We start from the raw sequence: 17,621 nt of genomic DNA, 5'->3' as shown, positions 1-17,621 counted from the left end.
GAAGCCATAGAAGACTGGATCGATTGGGGGGGGGGCAAGGATTTAACGCTTTGCTTTCCAGCTGTGTGTTCATTCTAAATCTCCTCCCTGGGGTGCGGGGTTGGGACAGAGTGATGCAGGGATCCACATCTTTCCTTGTCGTGGCTGGAATCAGCTCTCCACACACACCCCTCTCCTAGAACTTGCAGAGAAATGAAGAAGGCACAGGTGCAGCCTGAGACTGTGTGGGAAAGACCCTGGAGATGAGGATTCCTAGTTGGTGCTGAGAAAGCAAGGGGCCTTTGGTCCTCTCGACTGCCGTGTGGGAGCAAAACCTACTGGGAAGAGTTGGTGAGATCGCTAGGCCTACGCTGTTTTCGGTTTCTTGAATAAAGAGTTGACTTCACTGAGACCATTGTTTTTCTTTGACTTTGGCTCCTGACAATTAAAATAATAATCTCCCATCAGCCCCAGCCAATATGGACAGGGAGGGTGGGAGCAGTTGTGCTAAAACACCTGAAAGATTACGAGTTTCCCATTTTTTGGGGGGGGGGGAACCGCTCCTTCGCCAGTGGCTGGGAATACCAGATGCTGGGAACACCATAGAGTGGGGTTGTACTCATGACCTGCTTGCAGACTTTCAATTGAGGCATCAGGCTGGCCACTGAGAACAGGCTGCCAGACTAAATAGCCCTTTGGCCTGATTCAGCAGGGATCTTCTCAATGTTCCTACGTCTCTGTACTTCATAAGCTGCTTTTTGGAGGGCAAGGAAAGGTGTTTGCTTGTGAAGCTATACTCATCTGCCTCTGACATGACGTTTTTGCTCTAACTCCACAGCTGCTTTCCACCGCCTCTCGAAAAAGCGTTTGAGATTGTTGAGCCTTTGCAGTGATCGTAGCTCTCTACACTCACAAAACATTTCAAATAGGCATGCCTAATTGGGCCCCGGTGCAAAGTGTTGTGCAACCATTTCCCTGGGAATCCGTCTATCCAGTAGGTTTCTTAGGCTTTTGCACGAAATCTAGGGAGATGTAGACCAAGGGATGCCCGAGTACAGGAAAACCTTCTATGGCAAAATGACTCAGGGCTGATGTACTTTTCAGGATGGCGAAAAGCCTGCCATGTAGCTGTGATGGGATTTATTAGCAGTCCTATTGAAGCTGGCTCATTTCATGCCACTTTTTTTTTTAAGCCTTTCAGCTTCAGAGCTAAGCATGCAGAATTTGCAAGTGAGTGCCATTGAAATCATAGAATCGTGGAAGGAACCCCAAGGGTGTTATCGACTGGTTGGACGCCGAGGAACCAGCTGGGGAACCCCCAAGGGTAGAAGGCTCAGAGTCTGGGGATTGGTGGCAGGATGTTAATGAGTGAGAAGACAGGGAGGAGGTGGTGTCAGAAGCTGAAGAGCTAACAGGGTTTAGTGAGATCATAGAATCATAGAGTTGGAAGAGACCACAAGGGCCATTGAGTCCAACCCCCTGCCAAGCAGGAATCACCATCAGAGCACTCCTGACATATGGTTGTCAAGCCTCTGCTTAAAGACCTCCAAAGAAGGAGACTCCACCACACTCCTTGGCAGCAAATTCCACTGTCAAACAGCTCTTACTGTCAGGAAGTTCTTCCTAATCTTTAGTTGGAATCTTCTTTCTTGTAGTTTGGATCCATTGCTCCGTGTCCGCTTCTCTGGAGCAGCAGAAAACAACCTTTCTCCCTCCTCTATGTGACATCCTTTTATATATTTGAACATGGCTATCATATCACCCCTTAACCTCCTCTTCTCCAGGCTAAACAGATGGGAGAATTTGTGGCAGAGAGAAGTCCAGATGCAGAAATGGAAGCGGAAGCAGGAAAAGAGGGAGACAAGAGGCAGAGATCAGTCTGGCTGGCGAGGAAGCCAGGTTGCCTCCCCCTCCTGCTGCGACAAGCTCCCCTCTTCCCTGGCCTCCCAGAACCAAGGGAGACATGAAGTGGGAAGAGCAAAGGCAGGCATGCCTGCAGAGTCTCAGATTGCTTAGGGAAATGATTAAATGAGGAGGGGAACCATGTTCACTACTTTGAGGAAAAAGTGGTGTGTAAAATAAACACTGTAGGCATATCTGATTTTTTTATACCTGTGAATTATTGCTGTGGCACGTATTGCAGAGAGTAAGGCATGTTTATTTGAAATTGGGGTCAGTAGAAACATGATCTTTCATTCAAGTGCTCTAAACACTTTTCCTATTCCTGTGCACAGACAAAGAATTAGACTTTCTTCACTAGATACTAGTTTTTGTTTTTGTTTTGAAAGAAAGGCAATGAAGGGCTTTCTCCCTGGGATGTCATGCCCACTGCTGATCTAGAACATGTGCAGAGAGGAGAGCAGGGAAAGACTTCCTAACTGTTAATGTAAGTAGCAGGTATGTCAAGAGAGAAGACTAGGCTGCAAAACTCTTATTTCTGAAGCCCTGGCTTTCTATATGCGGGGAGGTCTTTCCAAGGGGGTTAGAATTCAGACATGCAAATCGCTGCCACCTGCAGTCCTGAAGTGGCTGAGTCCAGGAATTGTTTTACCTGCCGGATTCTGCAGTTTGTGTAAGGAGGCCTTCCCAGGGGAATTGTGTGGAGGAAGAACCTGGAAAATTCACGCAGCTTTGCTCTAGTGTGGAGGGGCGGCTATGGTCCTGTAGTATCTCGTTGCCCGGTATCTCAATTCACCTGCATCTTTTCTTGCGAGGGAGAGCAGATAATTTGGAAGTGACCATCTTCAGGGCTAGGAATGGTTCCCATACTCCCTGTGCCAGCAGTCCCTGCCACAACGGGACTCCCTTCCATCCCGGCTTGGTAAGTCCTGTGACACGCCCTGGTTTCTTGAACAGCAGGACTTGCTTCAGGGAAGCAGAAGCCGCAGGTTTCAATGGGCTCTGGTGTCTGGCTGCCGCTGGATCCGCTCCCCGCACTCCCTGCTTCCATTAGACACTCTGAAAAATAAGCCCATGTGCATTAAAGTGGGAGTCTAACCAGAAGCTGCCAGTGTGGTGTGGCAGGCAGTATCAGGTAAGGAGCATGAAGACACGAGTTCAAATCTCAACTCAGCCATGAAAATCACTGCATGAGGTTTGGGCCTTTATTTATCCAGGCCAAGTGTTCCTACTTTCCGGGGGACAGTCCCAGATTTACAGAAGCCATCCTGGTTTCTGGTTTTATCCCGGAATGTTCCACTTTTCCTTAGGACGTCCCTATTTTGCATCAGAGAAATATTGGAGGTTATGGGTCCCTATTTTCATTGGAGAAATTTTGGAGGGTATGTAGTTCTGCCAAGGAGATAACTAACTATACAACCTTTAGAAGACATTTGAAGGCAGCCCTGTAGAGGGAAGGATTTTTTTTTTAATGTTTCATGTTTTATTATGTTTTTATATATGTTGGGAGATGTCCAGTGTGGCTGGAGCAACCCTGTCAGATGGGTGGGGTAATAATAATAATAATAATAATAATAATAATAATAATAATAATGTTATTAAATAGGACATCCCCATTTTCATTGGAGAAATGTTGGAGGGTTATGTTTATCCATTATATTTATAATGCATCCAGAAGGCAATAAAGCTGGGCATTTGCTGAGGCCTCCATAACAAAAGAAGCACAAGAGAGTGGAAAGGATGGCACAATGCACAAAGGGTATCTGAGGAGGCTGGGAAAGGCGTGAGAGAATTATTGGGTTGCTGTGAGGTTTGGGGGGCAGAATAGAATCTTGCACACTGTCCTGAGCTTAGGAGGCAGAACAGTGTGCGCTAAACAATACCTTTCACTGCTTGGGGTACATCTGTTGGTCGCATGCCCTCCCAAGTGTCCCTATTTTCCAGGGACAGGCCAGGAATTACAAAATCCATCCCTGCTTCTGATTTGATCCTGAAATGCCCCTATTTCCCCCATCAATCTCTCTCCCGCTTGGGAGAGCCCTTGCCCCTTCACAGAGAAGCAAGAATTAATGTCAAAGCCTAACCCTGTAGAGTACATACTAGTGTCATTTTTTTTTAGCTGCGTAGCTGGGACCTGTAATAAAATGTTGTAGCGTGAAGGCTCTTTTTTGAGGGGGGTTACCTTCCCTTTCTTGCGCTGCTGCAAACCAGGGGGTTCTACCAGTCCCCAAACTCCCTCTTGTGCATGAGCAATGCTGTTTTGACTACATAAACAATGGCACCCCCAGCCTGAGCCTTTCTCTCCCCGTCACTGTAATTTTTAAAAGTAAGAAAATAAAAGTGGAGGGGAGATAAAGGGGTGGTTGTTGCAGCGACCTGTGGCATAGCCTACTTGTGGAATCTTTCCTTCCAGTTGAAGACCAGTGTGGTATAGCCCTTGAGAGTGTCAGACTGGGATCTGGGAGACCAGGGTTCAAGTCCCCACTCAGCCACAAAGCTCACGGGCTGACCTTGGGCCAGTCATTATCTCTCGAGACTAACCTATCCCACAATCTTGCGGGAATATGATTGGCAAGGGGCAGGGGGAGAGAGAACCATGAACGCTCCCTTGGAGCTCCTTGGAGGGAAAAGAGGCTGTGAATGCAGTAAATAGCAATGCCATAGATAAAAGACAAATGCATTAGGGGGGAAAAGGCCTCTATGAGGCTGAAAATGTAAATGAGAAGAGGCAGTGACATGGTGCTAGGTTTGCCAAGCTTCCAGGCCTCACTCTGGCTCCCTGCAGGTGGCAAGTGGAGCGCTGGCATCAGAGTGCATTTAATAGTACTAAGAAGACTGTGTATGTGTATGCATATTGCAAGCTTCTGCCCAGCGGGAACCGACTGTGGATGTGAGTCTGGATGTGTGTTGGCTGCCTTCTTCCATTTCCCCCTCCCAATTAACCTCCATCTCCAAGGTTCACCGATGTGACACCACCAGAGGCTGCTTCCAGATCTCAGGTTTGTGCTCTGAAATCTCGGGGTCTGGGATGGTCCTGGCCTGGCAACCCTACACAAGGCAAGCCACCGTTGAGTGAGGAATCCAGCAGCCTACGAAGCCTGAATTTTGCTTTGGGAAAGGTTCCAAGTCCTGGTGGCAAAGACACACTTGAACACTGTAGACCAGGGAGGTCTGAGGAGATGGGGTGTGGGCTAGGGAAGATTTTTGGTGATGAGTGTGTGCTTTGGAGATGGGAGTGTGGGGCTTCCATTATCTTCATAGTTTCCTGCGAAGTCCCCCTGGCCTAACAGAATCAGGAAACAAGCGAGCATGTTTTTAAGTGGGTTAAATAATTTATACAGTTTTTCTTGGCACAGGAGAGAGGGAGTGTGTGTGTGTGTTTAGGGCTGTTCTCTATTGAAAGAGATTTGTCTGATTTCTCATAGGCACTTGATCACTTAAACTAGTGAAATACAGAAATCCACATATGGGTAAACAATTATAAAAGGGGGGGGGGAGCCAAATTATTATTTTTTTGGTGGGGGGAGGGTGTTAGTGCATTCTCTGTCCTGTGTATGTCACTTTTTTTGGCAAATATTTAACGTTTCAAAAAATTAAATTAATATATTAATTTACTGTGGGTTACATCTTTAGACCAGAAGAGTTTACTGTGGCATAAACACAACCTTTGATAAAGCAGAATGCTGAGGTCTGAAAGTAGACTGTGCTCCTTTAGACTTCAGTGGGGAATTGTAGTTTTTAACATTCTTCAGACAAACCTCACTGCAGTTAAGAGTTCTAACTCAGCCAACTTTACGCTCTGCTTTTCCTCTTGTGGGGAAAGCTTAAATAAAATAGGAGGAGCATATACCAATGTGATTGCCACACCTACTTATCTAAAGCGTACAGTCCTCCCCACTACCTGATTCATTTTATTTTATTATTTTATTTTATTTATCTTGACAAAGTAATAATCGTAAATAAATAAGAATAAAAATGTGCACCCCACCACTGAGACCATTCCATTGTAACTATCCAAACTCCCAAAACTTCAACACCTCTTGCGACGGTTTAACCCCTTTCCATTTTAACAGTACAAATTCTACAAACGCCCTCCATATTTCCTCAAAATCATTCCTCCTGCATATTCCACTGTCTTACCTTAATGGCACATGTTAATTTATCATTAATAGCTATATCCCACACCTCTATACCATTATTCCATTTTATATTCTGCTGCCCCTTCCACTTCCTAGCTATAATAACTCGTGCAGCTGTCAATAAATTTGTGAGCGAGTCCTTTATTGCCTCCCACCACCTGATTCTGATGCATCTGTAGATCTGACCCGATTCTATGCTGGACAATGTAGATTCTGCGTTTGGGGTGGGTTGAGAAATCTGAACTCAAATGATAGAAAGCATTTACCTTTGGGGCTGTCATTTCCTTTCCGGCAAGCGATGGTACCGGCTTGGCAGATCGCCGCATCCACCCATTTCCTAAAGTGAACCCAAGTCAACAGCAAGGAGAAGAGCAGAGTACACAGGCAGATGCCCAAGACCATGTAGATGACCATCCGCTGGTCACACGCACTGTCCATCTTGCACTGGACACCCTGGAGAGCAGCCACTGCTGGTAAGGTAGGTGTAGCATCTTCTGAAAGTCAATGGAGGGGCAACGAGGTCAACAGCTGCTTATCTAGCAGGAATCCTCCATGGAGCTTTGGTCAACATCCTGTGTACAGTGCCTAACGCAGGGATCAGGAACCTTTACCAGCCCAATGGCCACATTCTGTGCTGGGAAACCTTCCGAGAGCCACGGGCCAGTGGTGGACAGGGCCAGAGGCAAAAGCTAAATCTTACTTTGTACACACACATTACACTATTCCCCACCCCCACCCCCAATCTGCCTGGTGTGTTGGCACATCCGCCGTACACGCTATACCTTTAAAGAATTCTGCGCACTGTAGTTTCCCCCTCACAGAGTTACAATTCCCAGCAACCCTTAACAAACTACAGTGCCCAGAATTCTTTGAGGGGAAGGATGTGCCTCAAATGTGCTTTAAAGCCATAGCGTACACCGGATCTTAGCAGCAGCATAGAATTCTGTCCTTTATCCCCCAATGTTTTGGTTTATACAGGTATCCTCTGACACAGAAGCTCTGTAATCTAATTCTGGAGTGTTGCGTCTGGGCGGGGCGGGAGGGAGTTGAGCTTTATTTACACTCTGAGAGGGAACGCTCTCTCTATATGCCTGGAGATATCATCTGGGGCTGAGAATCCAGTGAGGAAAACCCTGCTTTCTAGCTCTAATGTGGCCCATTCATCCCAGGCGCTTACTTTTGCAAAAAGGGTTGCATTCCCTGGGGTGCTGCCCACAGATAGCAACACAACTGAAGCACTGCCTCAGGAGCCAATCGTAGTAGAAGCCCTCATGTTTGCTGCAGTCCATGGAACCTGAGGAGACAAAACAGGGTTTGCATCCATTGTATTAAATAAATAAAGAGCGAGATGCTCCAGTCACGAGTCAGCATTTTCTCCGGTCCAATCTTGGGCCCGCCTGCAGTTCATTGGCTACCGGCTCATGTTGCCATGGGAACAGCAGCATCCTTGAGGTTGGTGAAAGCTGGAAGAGGGATTGCTCTCCTCTCGCCACTGAACTGCTGGAGCATCTGGCTTGCCAGCCGGTTCACCTTATTCCGTGAAGCTTTTTGCACCTATTGCCAGCTGTTAAATCAGCCTGCATCTACCAAGCATGGCTGACACGCCCTTCAGATGTTGCAAAGCGCTTGTTGTCAGTAATAAGTGGTGATAAATAGGGATCGTGATTATTTTTATGGGCTTCATAAATTAGCTCATTATAATATTTTGTTGTGACGGGGATGGGGGAGTCTGTGGCACTCCCAATGCGGTTAGACTCCACCTGCTATCAACCCCAGCCTTCGTGGTCAGGGATGATAATAGTTGTAGTTCAAAATACACGGAGAGTCGCAGATTCAACATCCCTCTTCGTAAATGAGCTCCGTAACCCATGCCAATTCCAATTAGGGTTGCAGCTATATTCAATTAGCCATTAGACCAATTGATTAAAACCTTTTCAAACAAAGAAAATATGCTTCTTCCTCTGGCAGACATTCTCCTTTCCCTTCCTCAACAAACACTCTGTGAGGTGAGTGGGGCTGAGAGACTTCAGAGAAGTGTGACTGGCCCAAGGTCACCCAGCAGCTGCATGTGGAGGAGCGGGGAAGCGAACCGTGTTCCCCAGATTACGAATCTACCGCTCTCAACCACTACACCACACTGGAGAAGAGAGAGAAGACTGGGAGGATGAGGTATTGGAAACTGAAGAGGTAACAGGGCTTAGTGAGCTGGGGGAGCCTGTGACAGAGCAAAGTCCAGAAGCAGAAGCTGACTCAGGAGAGTAGGCCAAGAGTCAGAGATGAATCAGGCTGGTGAAGATTTATGGGTGTCTCCCGCTCCTGCTGCGACAAGCTCCCTTTGGAAAGTATGTTGACCAAGGCTGAGCACCACTGGGAACATCTGGTGGACTCTGGAAGAGGACTCTGATGAAAACACCCCCTCTCCAACCCTAGAGTTTATTTCCTACTTGGTGGAGTTCCCTATTTGAAGGGCTGTCCTGTCCAAGTCTGGCCAAAAGATAAATACTAGAGTTGTCAGATCAGGAGTATCCCAAACAATGAGGTTTCACATCCCAAACCTCTGAGCTAGGGTGGCCCCTGGTGATGTCACAGGATGGGCCCTGGAGATGGAAGTTAATGGGGGGGGGTAGGAGTTCCCCACCTCCGAGTATGCTACAATTTGTAGCTGGCTCCTGCTGGGCTTTGTAAGCTTGAAAGCTGCATGTAAGTCTTCTTAATAATATGTATTATTATTAAAGGGACTTTTGTCCACCTGGAGATTCACCTCCATCTGACATCTACAGGGGGCCAGCACACCTGGAGACTTCAGGTCAGACTGGAGGTCTGGCAACACCAATAAATACCCTTTAGAAAGGAGGGCAAGGGCCCTTTCAGCTTCCCATCAAAGATTAGTAGCACCTGAACAGCAAGCTGTGCAAAACACACAGCTCACTTGGCTGCCCATTTCCCCAGGACAGAGAAATGCAATATTAAATCAGAGTCACACCTTTTTCATTTAAGCTTACAAATTAACATATTCAATTTTTGTGCAAATTTTATGCAAATGAACATCCTCTTTTCTCTCTCTCTTTTTTTTACAAAAAAATTTATACCACCATTTTTCCAGGAAAGCAAGCCAGGAGCTGCGAGAGGTTATCCTTCTCTTGGACCATCAAGGGCTATTTCTGAGCTGCCATTGCAATGGGAATGCAGCAATTGATGTCAGCGGATCTGATTCCAGGATCTGGGAGCAGCATGGTTGAAAAGAGGCACGCAAATATTGCAACTTAAAAAATATATAAAACAGCACATGTTCCCAGGACACTCACTGCAGGCATCGGCACATCCTTGAAATGGGCGCGGGTGACATGTGACATTGCAGGATACGCACTTTTGCAAGAGCTCGTCCAAGAACTCATCCTTTGCACACAGCATGGCAACCCAGGAAGACTGTGGAAATAGAGAGGGGTAGAGTGAAAATCCCACTGAAGGGGCAATGGCGCCAGGCTCACTCTCTGCAAAAGGGGAACTGGGGGACCACAAAGAAGGGTACCAGGGGTGGGTTTCTCTTAGCCCACAATCTCACCATACAGTAGTATCTTGGGTTAAGTACTTAATTCATTCCGGAGGTCCGTTCTTAACCTGAAACTGTTCTTAAACTGAAGCACCACTTTAGCTAATGGGGCCTCCTGCTGCTGCTGTGCCGCTGGAGCACGATTTCTGTTCTCATCCTGAAGCAAAGTTCTTAACCCGAGGTAATATTTCTGGATTAGCAGAGTCTGTAACCTGAAGCATATGTAACTCGAGATACCACTGTACATTTAAAGCAGTATCATATCACTTTAAACAGTCATAGCTTCCCCCCAAATAATTCTGGGATTGTGGTTTGTTAAGGGTGCCAAGAGTCATTAGGAAACTCTTCTCTCCCTCCTCAGAGCTACAATTGCCAAAGTGGATTAACAATCAACCCCTCTTCACAGGAAACTCTGAGAACTGTAGCTCTAGGGAGGGGAACAGGGGCCTCCTAAAATGTCTCAGAACCCTTAATGAACTACTGATCCCAGAATTCCTTTTTTTTTTAAATGATATTTATGGAGATTTCAAATAAAAACATATAAACACAAACAACAATAAAAACATACACAAACCAACAAAACAAAAACAAGTATAAATTCAAACCTTCTTTTCTATACCTAATTTCTCCGACCTCCTCACACCTCCCCCTTCTGTATTCTAATCTCATTTATCTTGTCAGCAAATCCATTCCCATATTTCCCATAGTTTTTACAAATTCTATTCTTTTTCCTTAAACAGCACCCCTGGAAACCACTGATTTTTAAACCCATATCTTTCTAGCCTTCATTAATTTTGTAATGTTTATTAAGATAGTCTTTAAACTTCTTCCAATCTTCTTCCACTGTCTCTTTGTCCTGGTCTCGGATTCTGCCTGTCATCTCTGCCAGTCCCATGTAGTCTGTCATCTTCATCTGCCATTCTTCCAGAGTGGGTAGATCTGGTGTCTTCCAATACTGATCCCAGAATTCCTTGGGGGAAGCCATGGCTGTTTAAAGTGGCGTGGTACTGCTATAAAGGCATGTCATGAATGTGGCTTTAGTTCTCTCTTCTTCTTTTTTTCAATCTTAAATTTCAATCTCCAGCATCCTGTTCTCACAGTGGCCAACATAGGAGCTAACTCCTAGGGGCTGAGGTCCCTTTGCTTCCCTGCCCATAACCATAGCTGTCAACTTTTCCCTTTTCTTGCGAGGAATCCTATTCGGAATAAGGGAATTTCCCTTTAAAAAAGGGAAAAGTTGACAGCTATGCCATGAACTATCTGAGGGGGCCTTGGACCCCCAAAGTTGATGGGCACTGGCATTCAAATGCTGTGTGTGTGTACGTGTGTGCGTGTCTTGTGGTTGATCATGTGGTGACGGGCTTAACTGGGGCCCCCAACGTTTTGTTCAAGTTGGCACCCCTACTGGCCAGCCACATGCCCATAGACAGCCTAAAAGCAGGACCTGAACCTCTCTCCCCCCCCCTCCCAGCTGTTTCCAGTCACTGGCATTCATAAACATCCTCCCAAGCAGCTCTTGATACTGTTCATGGGTTTGCCTAAGCCTGTTTCAAATCCATCCAACTTAGTGACCCATCACTGCTTCTTTGGGGAGCAAATTCTGTAGTTTAACTCTGTGGTTTGTGAAGAAGGAATCACTGAAGAGTTGGAAGGGAGCCTGAGGGTTATCCAGCCCAACGCCATGCAATGCAGGAATTTCTGTTGTCTGTCCTGTGTCTTCCAACATTCTGCTTCATTGGGTCCCCAAAGGTCTAGCATTTCGAGGGAGAAGAACTACTTCTCTGTGCTATGTATAATTTTATGCACTTCTATCATGCCCAAAATGCTATAATCTGTCCTCACAGGGGAGTTGCTTCATCCCCCTTGATAATTTGGGTTGCCCTTCTCTGAACCTTTGGGGGCGGTAAAGGTAAAGGGATCCCTGATCATTAGGTCCAGTCATGAACAACTCTGGGGTTGCGGCACTCATCTTGCTTTACTGGCCAAGGGAGCCGACGTTTGTCTGCAGACAGTTTTTCTGGGTCATGTGGCCAGCATGACTAAGCTGCTTCTGGCAAAACCAGAGCAGTGCACAGAAACGCTGTTTACCTTCCCGCCGGAGCGGTACCTATTTATCTACTTGCACTTTGACGTGCTTTCGAACTGCTAGGTTGGCAGGAGCTGGGACTGAGCAACGGGAGCTCACCCCGTTGCAGGGATTCGAACCGCCGACCTTCCTACTGGCAAGCCCTAGGCTCAGTGGTTTAGACCACAGCGCCACCCGCAGTCCAAGGCTCCAAACCGGAGGTGGAGCCCAGAGCCTATGACAGGCAGAACCAACGAATTCCCCATCATCATCCTTGCTTATTTCTACAAGGGGCAACGTTGAGACTTAGCTGACAGTTTATAATGAAGAATGGAAACCCTTTTTGGAATACCTGAGAAAGAACTGTAGTCAAATGAATTTTGAAAGGGTTTGAATTATGAGCAGCGGATTAAGAAGGGCAATAAGTGTAACAGAGGAAATATGTTATTAGAGTTTGACATAAAATGCAGCAGATTATGGGTGGAAACAAAAACACCACAGTAAGGTAAGGGTGGGAAGCCACCCTGCTTATTTTAAAATAAAAATGTATGCTGAATTTGAAGTTAATGTGTTTTAAGTTTTCAAAATGGAATAAAACGTATTAGAAATGGGGGGGGGGAGAGACTTAGCTGATACTACGATCCTCTGGAGTGGTTGCAAGTAAGACTGACGCTGGTGGGGCAGTGCCCCCCCCCATCTGCCCCAATGGTCAAAGCACCCCTGAATGCTGGACAATACATTGAGGCAAGTGAAAAAGGATTGTAGCAAAGGAAAGTGATACATTTTTTTAACCTAATTTCCGAAGGAGAGTCTTTGGACTCTATACTAGTTGTTTGCCCTACACGTACCTTTGGAAAACCAAAAATTTAAGACGCAGCAATGGTTATATTTTCTCTCTTTCGAACAGTTGTTAGAGCCTGCTTCAGATGGCCTCACCAAGCTCATTCTCCTGTGGTGCTTTCATTGAAAAACTGGCACTGTTAACTGTCTCTGAACTGTGACAACTTCAGCTTCAATACGCCCTCCTGTGGTCGGATCTAGTTGTTGCCATGGCAGGGCAACGCTTTCTTCTGTGGCAAATGCCAGAATGTGATTAAGGATGTGTGGCTCTGGCTATTTCCATTCTCTGCTGCCATTCCCTCCCCACCCCCACCCCACGATATACATTTAAAGCAGCAGCATATCACCTTAAAGCAGGGTATAAATGTATATCGTGGGAAGCCATATGATGCAGGCTCTTACAACCTCGAAAGTTGTTCAGCTTTATTTAGGAACACCCCAAAGTTGTTGAGCTCTTTTAAACAAAAACGCCAAAAAACCTGCAATTTTTCAATTGACTTGCCTAAGATCCAGGACAGTGTGTCACCTTCCCCAGACGTCAATTCCACCTTTGAAAGCCCGGACGTATGGCAGTCCTGTTTAAATAGTCAGGAGATATCTGGCATTCCTTTTCGTGGAAACGACCCTGCAGGTAGAAAACAAACACAGAAGCAGGGTGGGATCCAGCCTCCTTCAGGAAGGGCAACATGCAAGGAGCGGTGACTTTTCAGAAGTTTGAACCGTCTGTGCGCCAATCTCTTGTGAGAAAGAGGGCTGCTGTGTCTGTCAGTGATTTTTCAGCACCAAAGACTTTGTTTTTGTCTTCTCAGATCTTTTAGCATCTCTAATATCTTTTAACACAATTGATGTCATCCCTCCCCCCCCCAGGAATTACAGAATTACGACAATTCTACCAGTTTTAGGTTTTAGCATATGTTTTGTTATGCTATATCTATCTATCTATCTATCTATCTATCTATCTATCTATCTATCTGGTTGGCTGCCGAGGTTTGATTTGTTAAATAAATTGGAGTTCTTGTTATTAAAAACTCTGTTAGAGTTTGGAATCTCTATTTGAGTTTGTAATCCTTGTCAGAATACATACTTTGGAATGGATTAGTTTTTATTACAACTATTAATTTGCGAGTAGGAACCACTCCCACTATTGAAACTTACATTGGCCTGAGTTCTTGGTGTGCTTTTTTAAAGGTTTGATTTGTGCCTGCAGATATATGTTGGCTTTTATGAGTGAATTTTATTATTTGCTATAGCTGGCTTGGTTTCTAAACTAGATGGCATGCTATTTAAATTTGTCTATTTCACTCGGTAAGCTGCCTAGAAAATTATTATTATTATTATTATTATTATTATTATTATTATTATTATTATTGCAACTCATGAAGGAATAAATATGGAGAGGCTTTCAAAAACGGCATTTCCCAACACCAATGGCTGTTGGCGTCCATTGGAACTGATAGGGCAGGTGGCAGGGAGGTCAAGAGGAGGGGCAGCCAGAGCCAATGACAGGCAGGACCAAGTAAATCTATATTCATCCCCTCTCTACCTCTCAGCTGAGTTATGCAAGGGCAACGCTGAGTTTGAGGAGGAGGAACAAACTAATAGACAGCACAAACACACCCTAAGAAAGCACCCTCCAACACTCCTCCAATGAAAATAGGGACTTCCTATTCCATAATAATAATAAGTAATAACAACAATAATAATTTTACTATTTTTACCCTGGCCATCTGACTGGGCTGCGCCAGACACTCTGCGCTGCTTCCAACATATATAAAAACATAATAAAACATGAAACATTGAAAAAACTTCCCTATACAGGGCTGCCTTCAGATGACTCGGGGGTCAGATAACTCCATACCCTCCAACATTTCTCTGATGAAAATAGGGACATCCTAAGGAAAAGCGGGCTGCCATGGGACCAAATCAAAGATTAGGACAGCTTCTGTAAATCCAGGACTGTTCGTGGAAAATAGGGAGCCTTGGAGGGTCTGGGGGAGGTGGGTCTTGGCTGAGGCCAGACTGAGGTTGCCCTATTTATCCTAATGGACCAGCCTCCACAGCAGCCTAAAGTGAGCCAATCTACCTCAGGATTCAATCTCCTCACCCTCCCTTTCAGGTGTGGCCCTCCAGGGATTGCTGGACTACAATTCCCACCAGCCCCTGCAAGCATGGCCGATGGCCAGGGATGATGGGAGTTGTAGTTCAAGCAACATCTTGAAAGGCCAATGGTTCCCCACTAACGGTTCTCTTGCCTGTTTTTCACCAGGCTTTATAGATGCTGGCTCTTTTTTCTTTTAAGTTTTGCGCTGACAGAGCCCATACAGTTAAGCAGGCCGAGGTGACGGACAGGGTGGTACACAAGTTGAATTTTCCACCTCGGGTACTGACAGCTGGGCTGTCTCTGGGTTTTGGTACTGACTTTCACAATGGCGTGGCTGTTTTCAAGCTGTGTTCTGGTGGACTCTGTGGTTCCTCAACGAAAACCGTGGTAACAGTGCTCCGTCTTCCCTCAAAGCCAGGCAGCCTGCCATTGTCCATCTCCACATGCAATGCAGCCCCACAGAGTGGTATTGACTGCGTTCGTGGCCACACTCCAACTAGACCAACAGGCCTAGTCAGGGAATGGAGAGTGAACCCTTAAAATATGCTCTCCCTACCCCTCACCACGATTATAGCTGTCAACTTTTCCCTTTTCTTGCGAGGAATCCTATTCGGAATAAGGGAATTTCCCTTTTAAAAAAGGGAAACGTTGACAGCTATGACCACGATCCTTTGTACTGCACAAGGGGTTCCTGGGATTCCCCAGCAAAAAAGCCAGAAAGTTCCCATAAGGTGGCAGTTTTGAAAGCTACTGGTTTAGTGACCTGGGCCATATCCCCACAGTACATTTAAAGCACTATCATGCCATTTCAACAGTCAAAGCTTTCCCCCCAAAGAATCCTGGGAACCATAGCTGCCAACTTACAGATTTGAAAATAAGGGACCAGCAGCCTTGAAAATAAGGGATCAGCAGCCAAAATAAGGGATATTGCTTAGCTTATGCATGTCGGGGCTGCCGTCGTCCTGACGCGAGGAGTTCCATCGGCCCTTCCCCACCCGAGAGAGAGGGAGGGAGGAAGAGAGACTCTCGCCCGCAAGCCCAGCATGAGGCGGTTGCGGCGCCCTTCTGCATCTCTCCCCATCCCCTCCTCTTCCTCCTCCCTCAGGCCGCCTCCTCAGCCGCCTCCGGCTTCCCCTGGCAGCACGGCGGACGTCTCGCAAGAGAGGGACTGCCTGCCCGCCTACCGCCACCCGTCTCCTCACGACACGCCCCTGAGGGAAAAAAAGGAGAGACGGAGACGCAGCAGCTTATGCGCTCTCTCTCTCATGGCGGAGGACCCCAAGCCGCTGCTTCCCTTCCGAACCGGGCGAGCATGAAACCCGGGAAATTTAAGGGACATCATCAATCCGGGACAGCAGTGGGACACGCCGCTGGGATAAGGGAGTTTCCCGCCAAATAAGGGACGGTTGACAGCTATGCTGGGAACTGTTGCTAAGGCTGCCAAGAGTTGTTAGGACCCCTCTTCCCCTCACAGATTCCCAGAGTTCCCTGGGAAGCAGGATCGACTGCTAAACCACTCTGGGAACTTGTAGCTCTGTGAAGGGAATAGGAGTCTCCTAACAACTCTCTCTCAACCCTAAATAAACTACAGTTCCCATAATCCTTTCGGTGTGGGATGCCATAGCTTTTAAAGCAATATATGAATACTTTAGAACAGTGTTTCCCAACCTTGTGCCTCCAGCTGTTTTTGAACTACAATTCCCATCATCCCTGACCACTGGTCTTGCTAGCTAGGGATGATGGGAGTTGTAGGCCAAAAACATCTGGAGGCACAAGGTTGGGAAACACTGCTTTAGAAGTTAATGGCGTGCATGTGACCTTAGCGTGCTTCCACACAGAAGCTGTGGCAGACTTGGTACAGCTCATGCATGCAGGGTTTTTGAAATGTCTGCACCCTGCTGGTGTCACTCCATACTTCTTCCTCCATGTAAACTGGGTTTGCTGTTTCCATGTTGTTTGGTTTATTACTTAGTATTACAGGGCATTGCAAGGATGGTGTGCATCCATGAACAGCACCGAGTCCATAATGCAGAAGTGCCCTAAGGCTCTATGGGATTACAGTGGGGAACCTTTGGCCTTCCAGAAGTTACTGAACTACAAATCCTATCAGTCCTAGCGAGCATGGGCAATGGCGAGGGATGATGGGAGCTGTAATTCAGAACATCTGGAGAGCCAAACACACAGCTCCTCCATTATGTGGATCTATTGTTAACTGCTAGCAACGTTGCACATTGGAAGAGATGGCCTATGCATTTTAGGCTCCACCTGCCCTATGCATTTAAAGCAGTATCAGACCACATCATGGCTTCCCCTGAAGAATTATGGGAACTGTATCTTGTTAAGAGTGCTAACAGTTCTCAGAATCCCCTTGGAAGAGGAGTTGGTGTTTAAATCTCTCTGGGAATTGTAGCTCTGTGGGGGAAATTGGGCTCTGCTAACATCTCTCAACAAACCACAGTTCCCTAGATTATGTGGTTGAAGCCATGACTGTTGAAAGCGGTATTATACCACTTTAAATGTATAGCGTAGATGTGGCCTTTAAACCTTAATAAACCTAAACATTGTCTGTGCAATGCTGATACTTTATTCAGAAGGCATATTGAATAAGAATAATCTTATTATTTATACCCTGCCAATCTGGCTGTGTTTCCGCAGCCACTCTGGGCGGCTTCCAGCACATGTAAAAACACAATAAAACTTCAAACATTTAGAACTTCCAATAGTAATAATAATTTTACATAGCCTCCATTTGAAGCAGGGATGGGATGTTGCTGGACTCCAACTCCCATCATCACACTGGCCATGACCATCGTGGCTGAGGTTGATGGGAGCTGGAGTCCAACACTCTCAGGAGGACCCCTGTCTCAGTGCCATTTCACAACCAGGCCTTGTCATACGTGCGGAAAGAACACGGCTCTGCTTGTTTCTTTGCTAAGACTGCATAACTATTGCATGTGCGGAATCCCAGGTTTGTAAGGTTTGTAAAGGGGGGGGGGGAATTGTCACAAGAGAGCAACTCTTTGAGGTTTGCACGAGGCTCCTGTCATC

The 17,621-nt window shown here is 46.4% G+C and overlaps 1 protein-coding gene across 2 annotated transcripts; it reads right to left on the bottom strand.

The window, feature by feature from the left end:
- Nucleotides 1-1,776: 1,776 nt before the first annotated feature.
- On the bottom strand, nt 1,777-9,871 carry TNFRSF13B (TNF receptor superfamily member 13B). 2 transcript variants are annotated; one of them, XM_083710769.1, is made up of 5 exons: nt 9,813-9,871; nt 9,323-9,443; nt 7,195-7,311; nt 6,284-6,511; nt 1,777-2,937 (listed from the first exon to the last, which is right to left on the bottom strand). In XM_083710769.1, exons 2-5 carry the CDS (start codon nt 9,426-9,428, stop codon nt 2,666-2,668), a joined length of 723 nt encoding a protein of 240 aa, XP_083566895.1. In that variant the 5' UTR covers nt 9,429-9,443; nt 9,813-9,871; the 3' UTR covers nt 1,777-2,665. The 2 variants fall into 2 exon arrangements, with proteins under 2 accessions (XP_083566895.1, XP_083566894.1); XM_083710768.1 differs by lacking the exon at nt 9,813-9,871 and having other exon boundaries at nt 9,323-9,585.
- Between the last annotated feature and the right edge of the window lie 7,750 nt (nt 9,872-17,621).

Source organism: Podarcis gaigeae (genome assembly GCF_964106915.1).
Source record: "Podarcis gaigeae genome assembly, chromosome: 14".
Lineage (NCBI taxonomy): Eukaryota > Metazoa > Chordata > Lepidosauria > Squamata > Lacertidae > Podarcis > Podarcis gaigeae.
The sequence above is the reverse complement of the archived record's forward strand: the minus strand, read 5'-3'. Positions and strand labels throughout refer to the sequence as shown.

Bases quoted from the DNA above. Each gene is read 5' to 3' on its own strand.
- TNFRSF13B (XM_083710769.1), bottom strand. From the start codon at position 9,428: ATGCTGTGTGCAAAGGATGAGTTCTTGGACGAGCTCTTGCAAAAGTGC. The intron at 7,312-9,322 runs GTGAGTGTCCTG...TTGTCTCCTCAG, and splicing joins AGGATGTGCCGATGCCTGCA to GTTCCATGGACTGCAGCAAA. The intron at 6,512-7,194 runs GTAAGCGCCTGG...ATTGACTTTCAG, and splicing joins ATGCAACCCTTTTTGCAAAA to AAGATGCTACACCTACCTTA.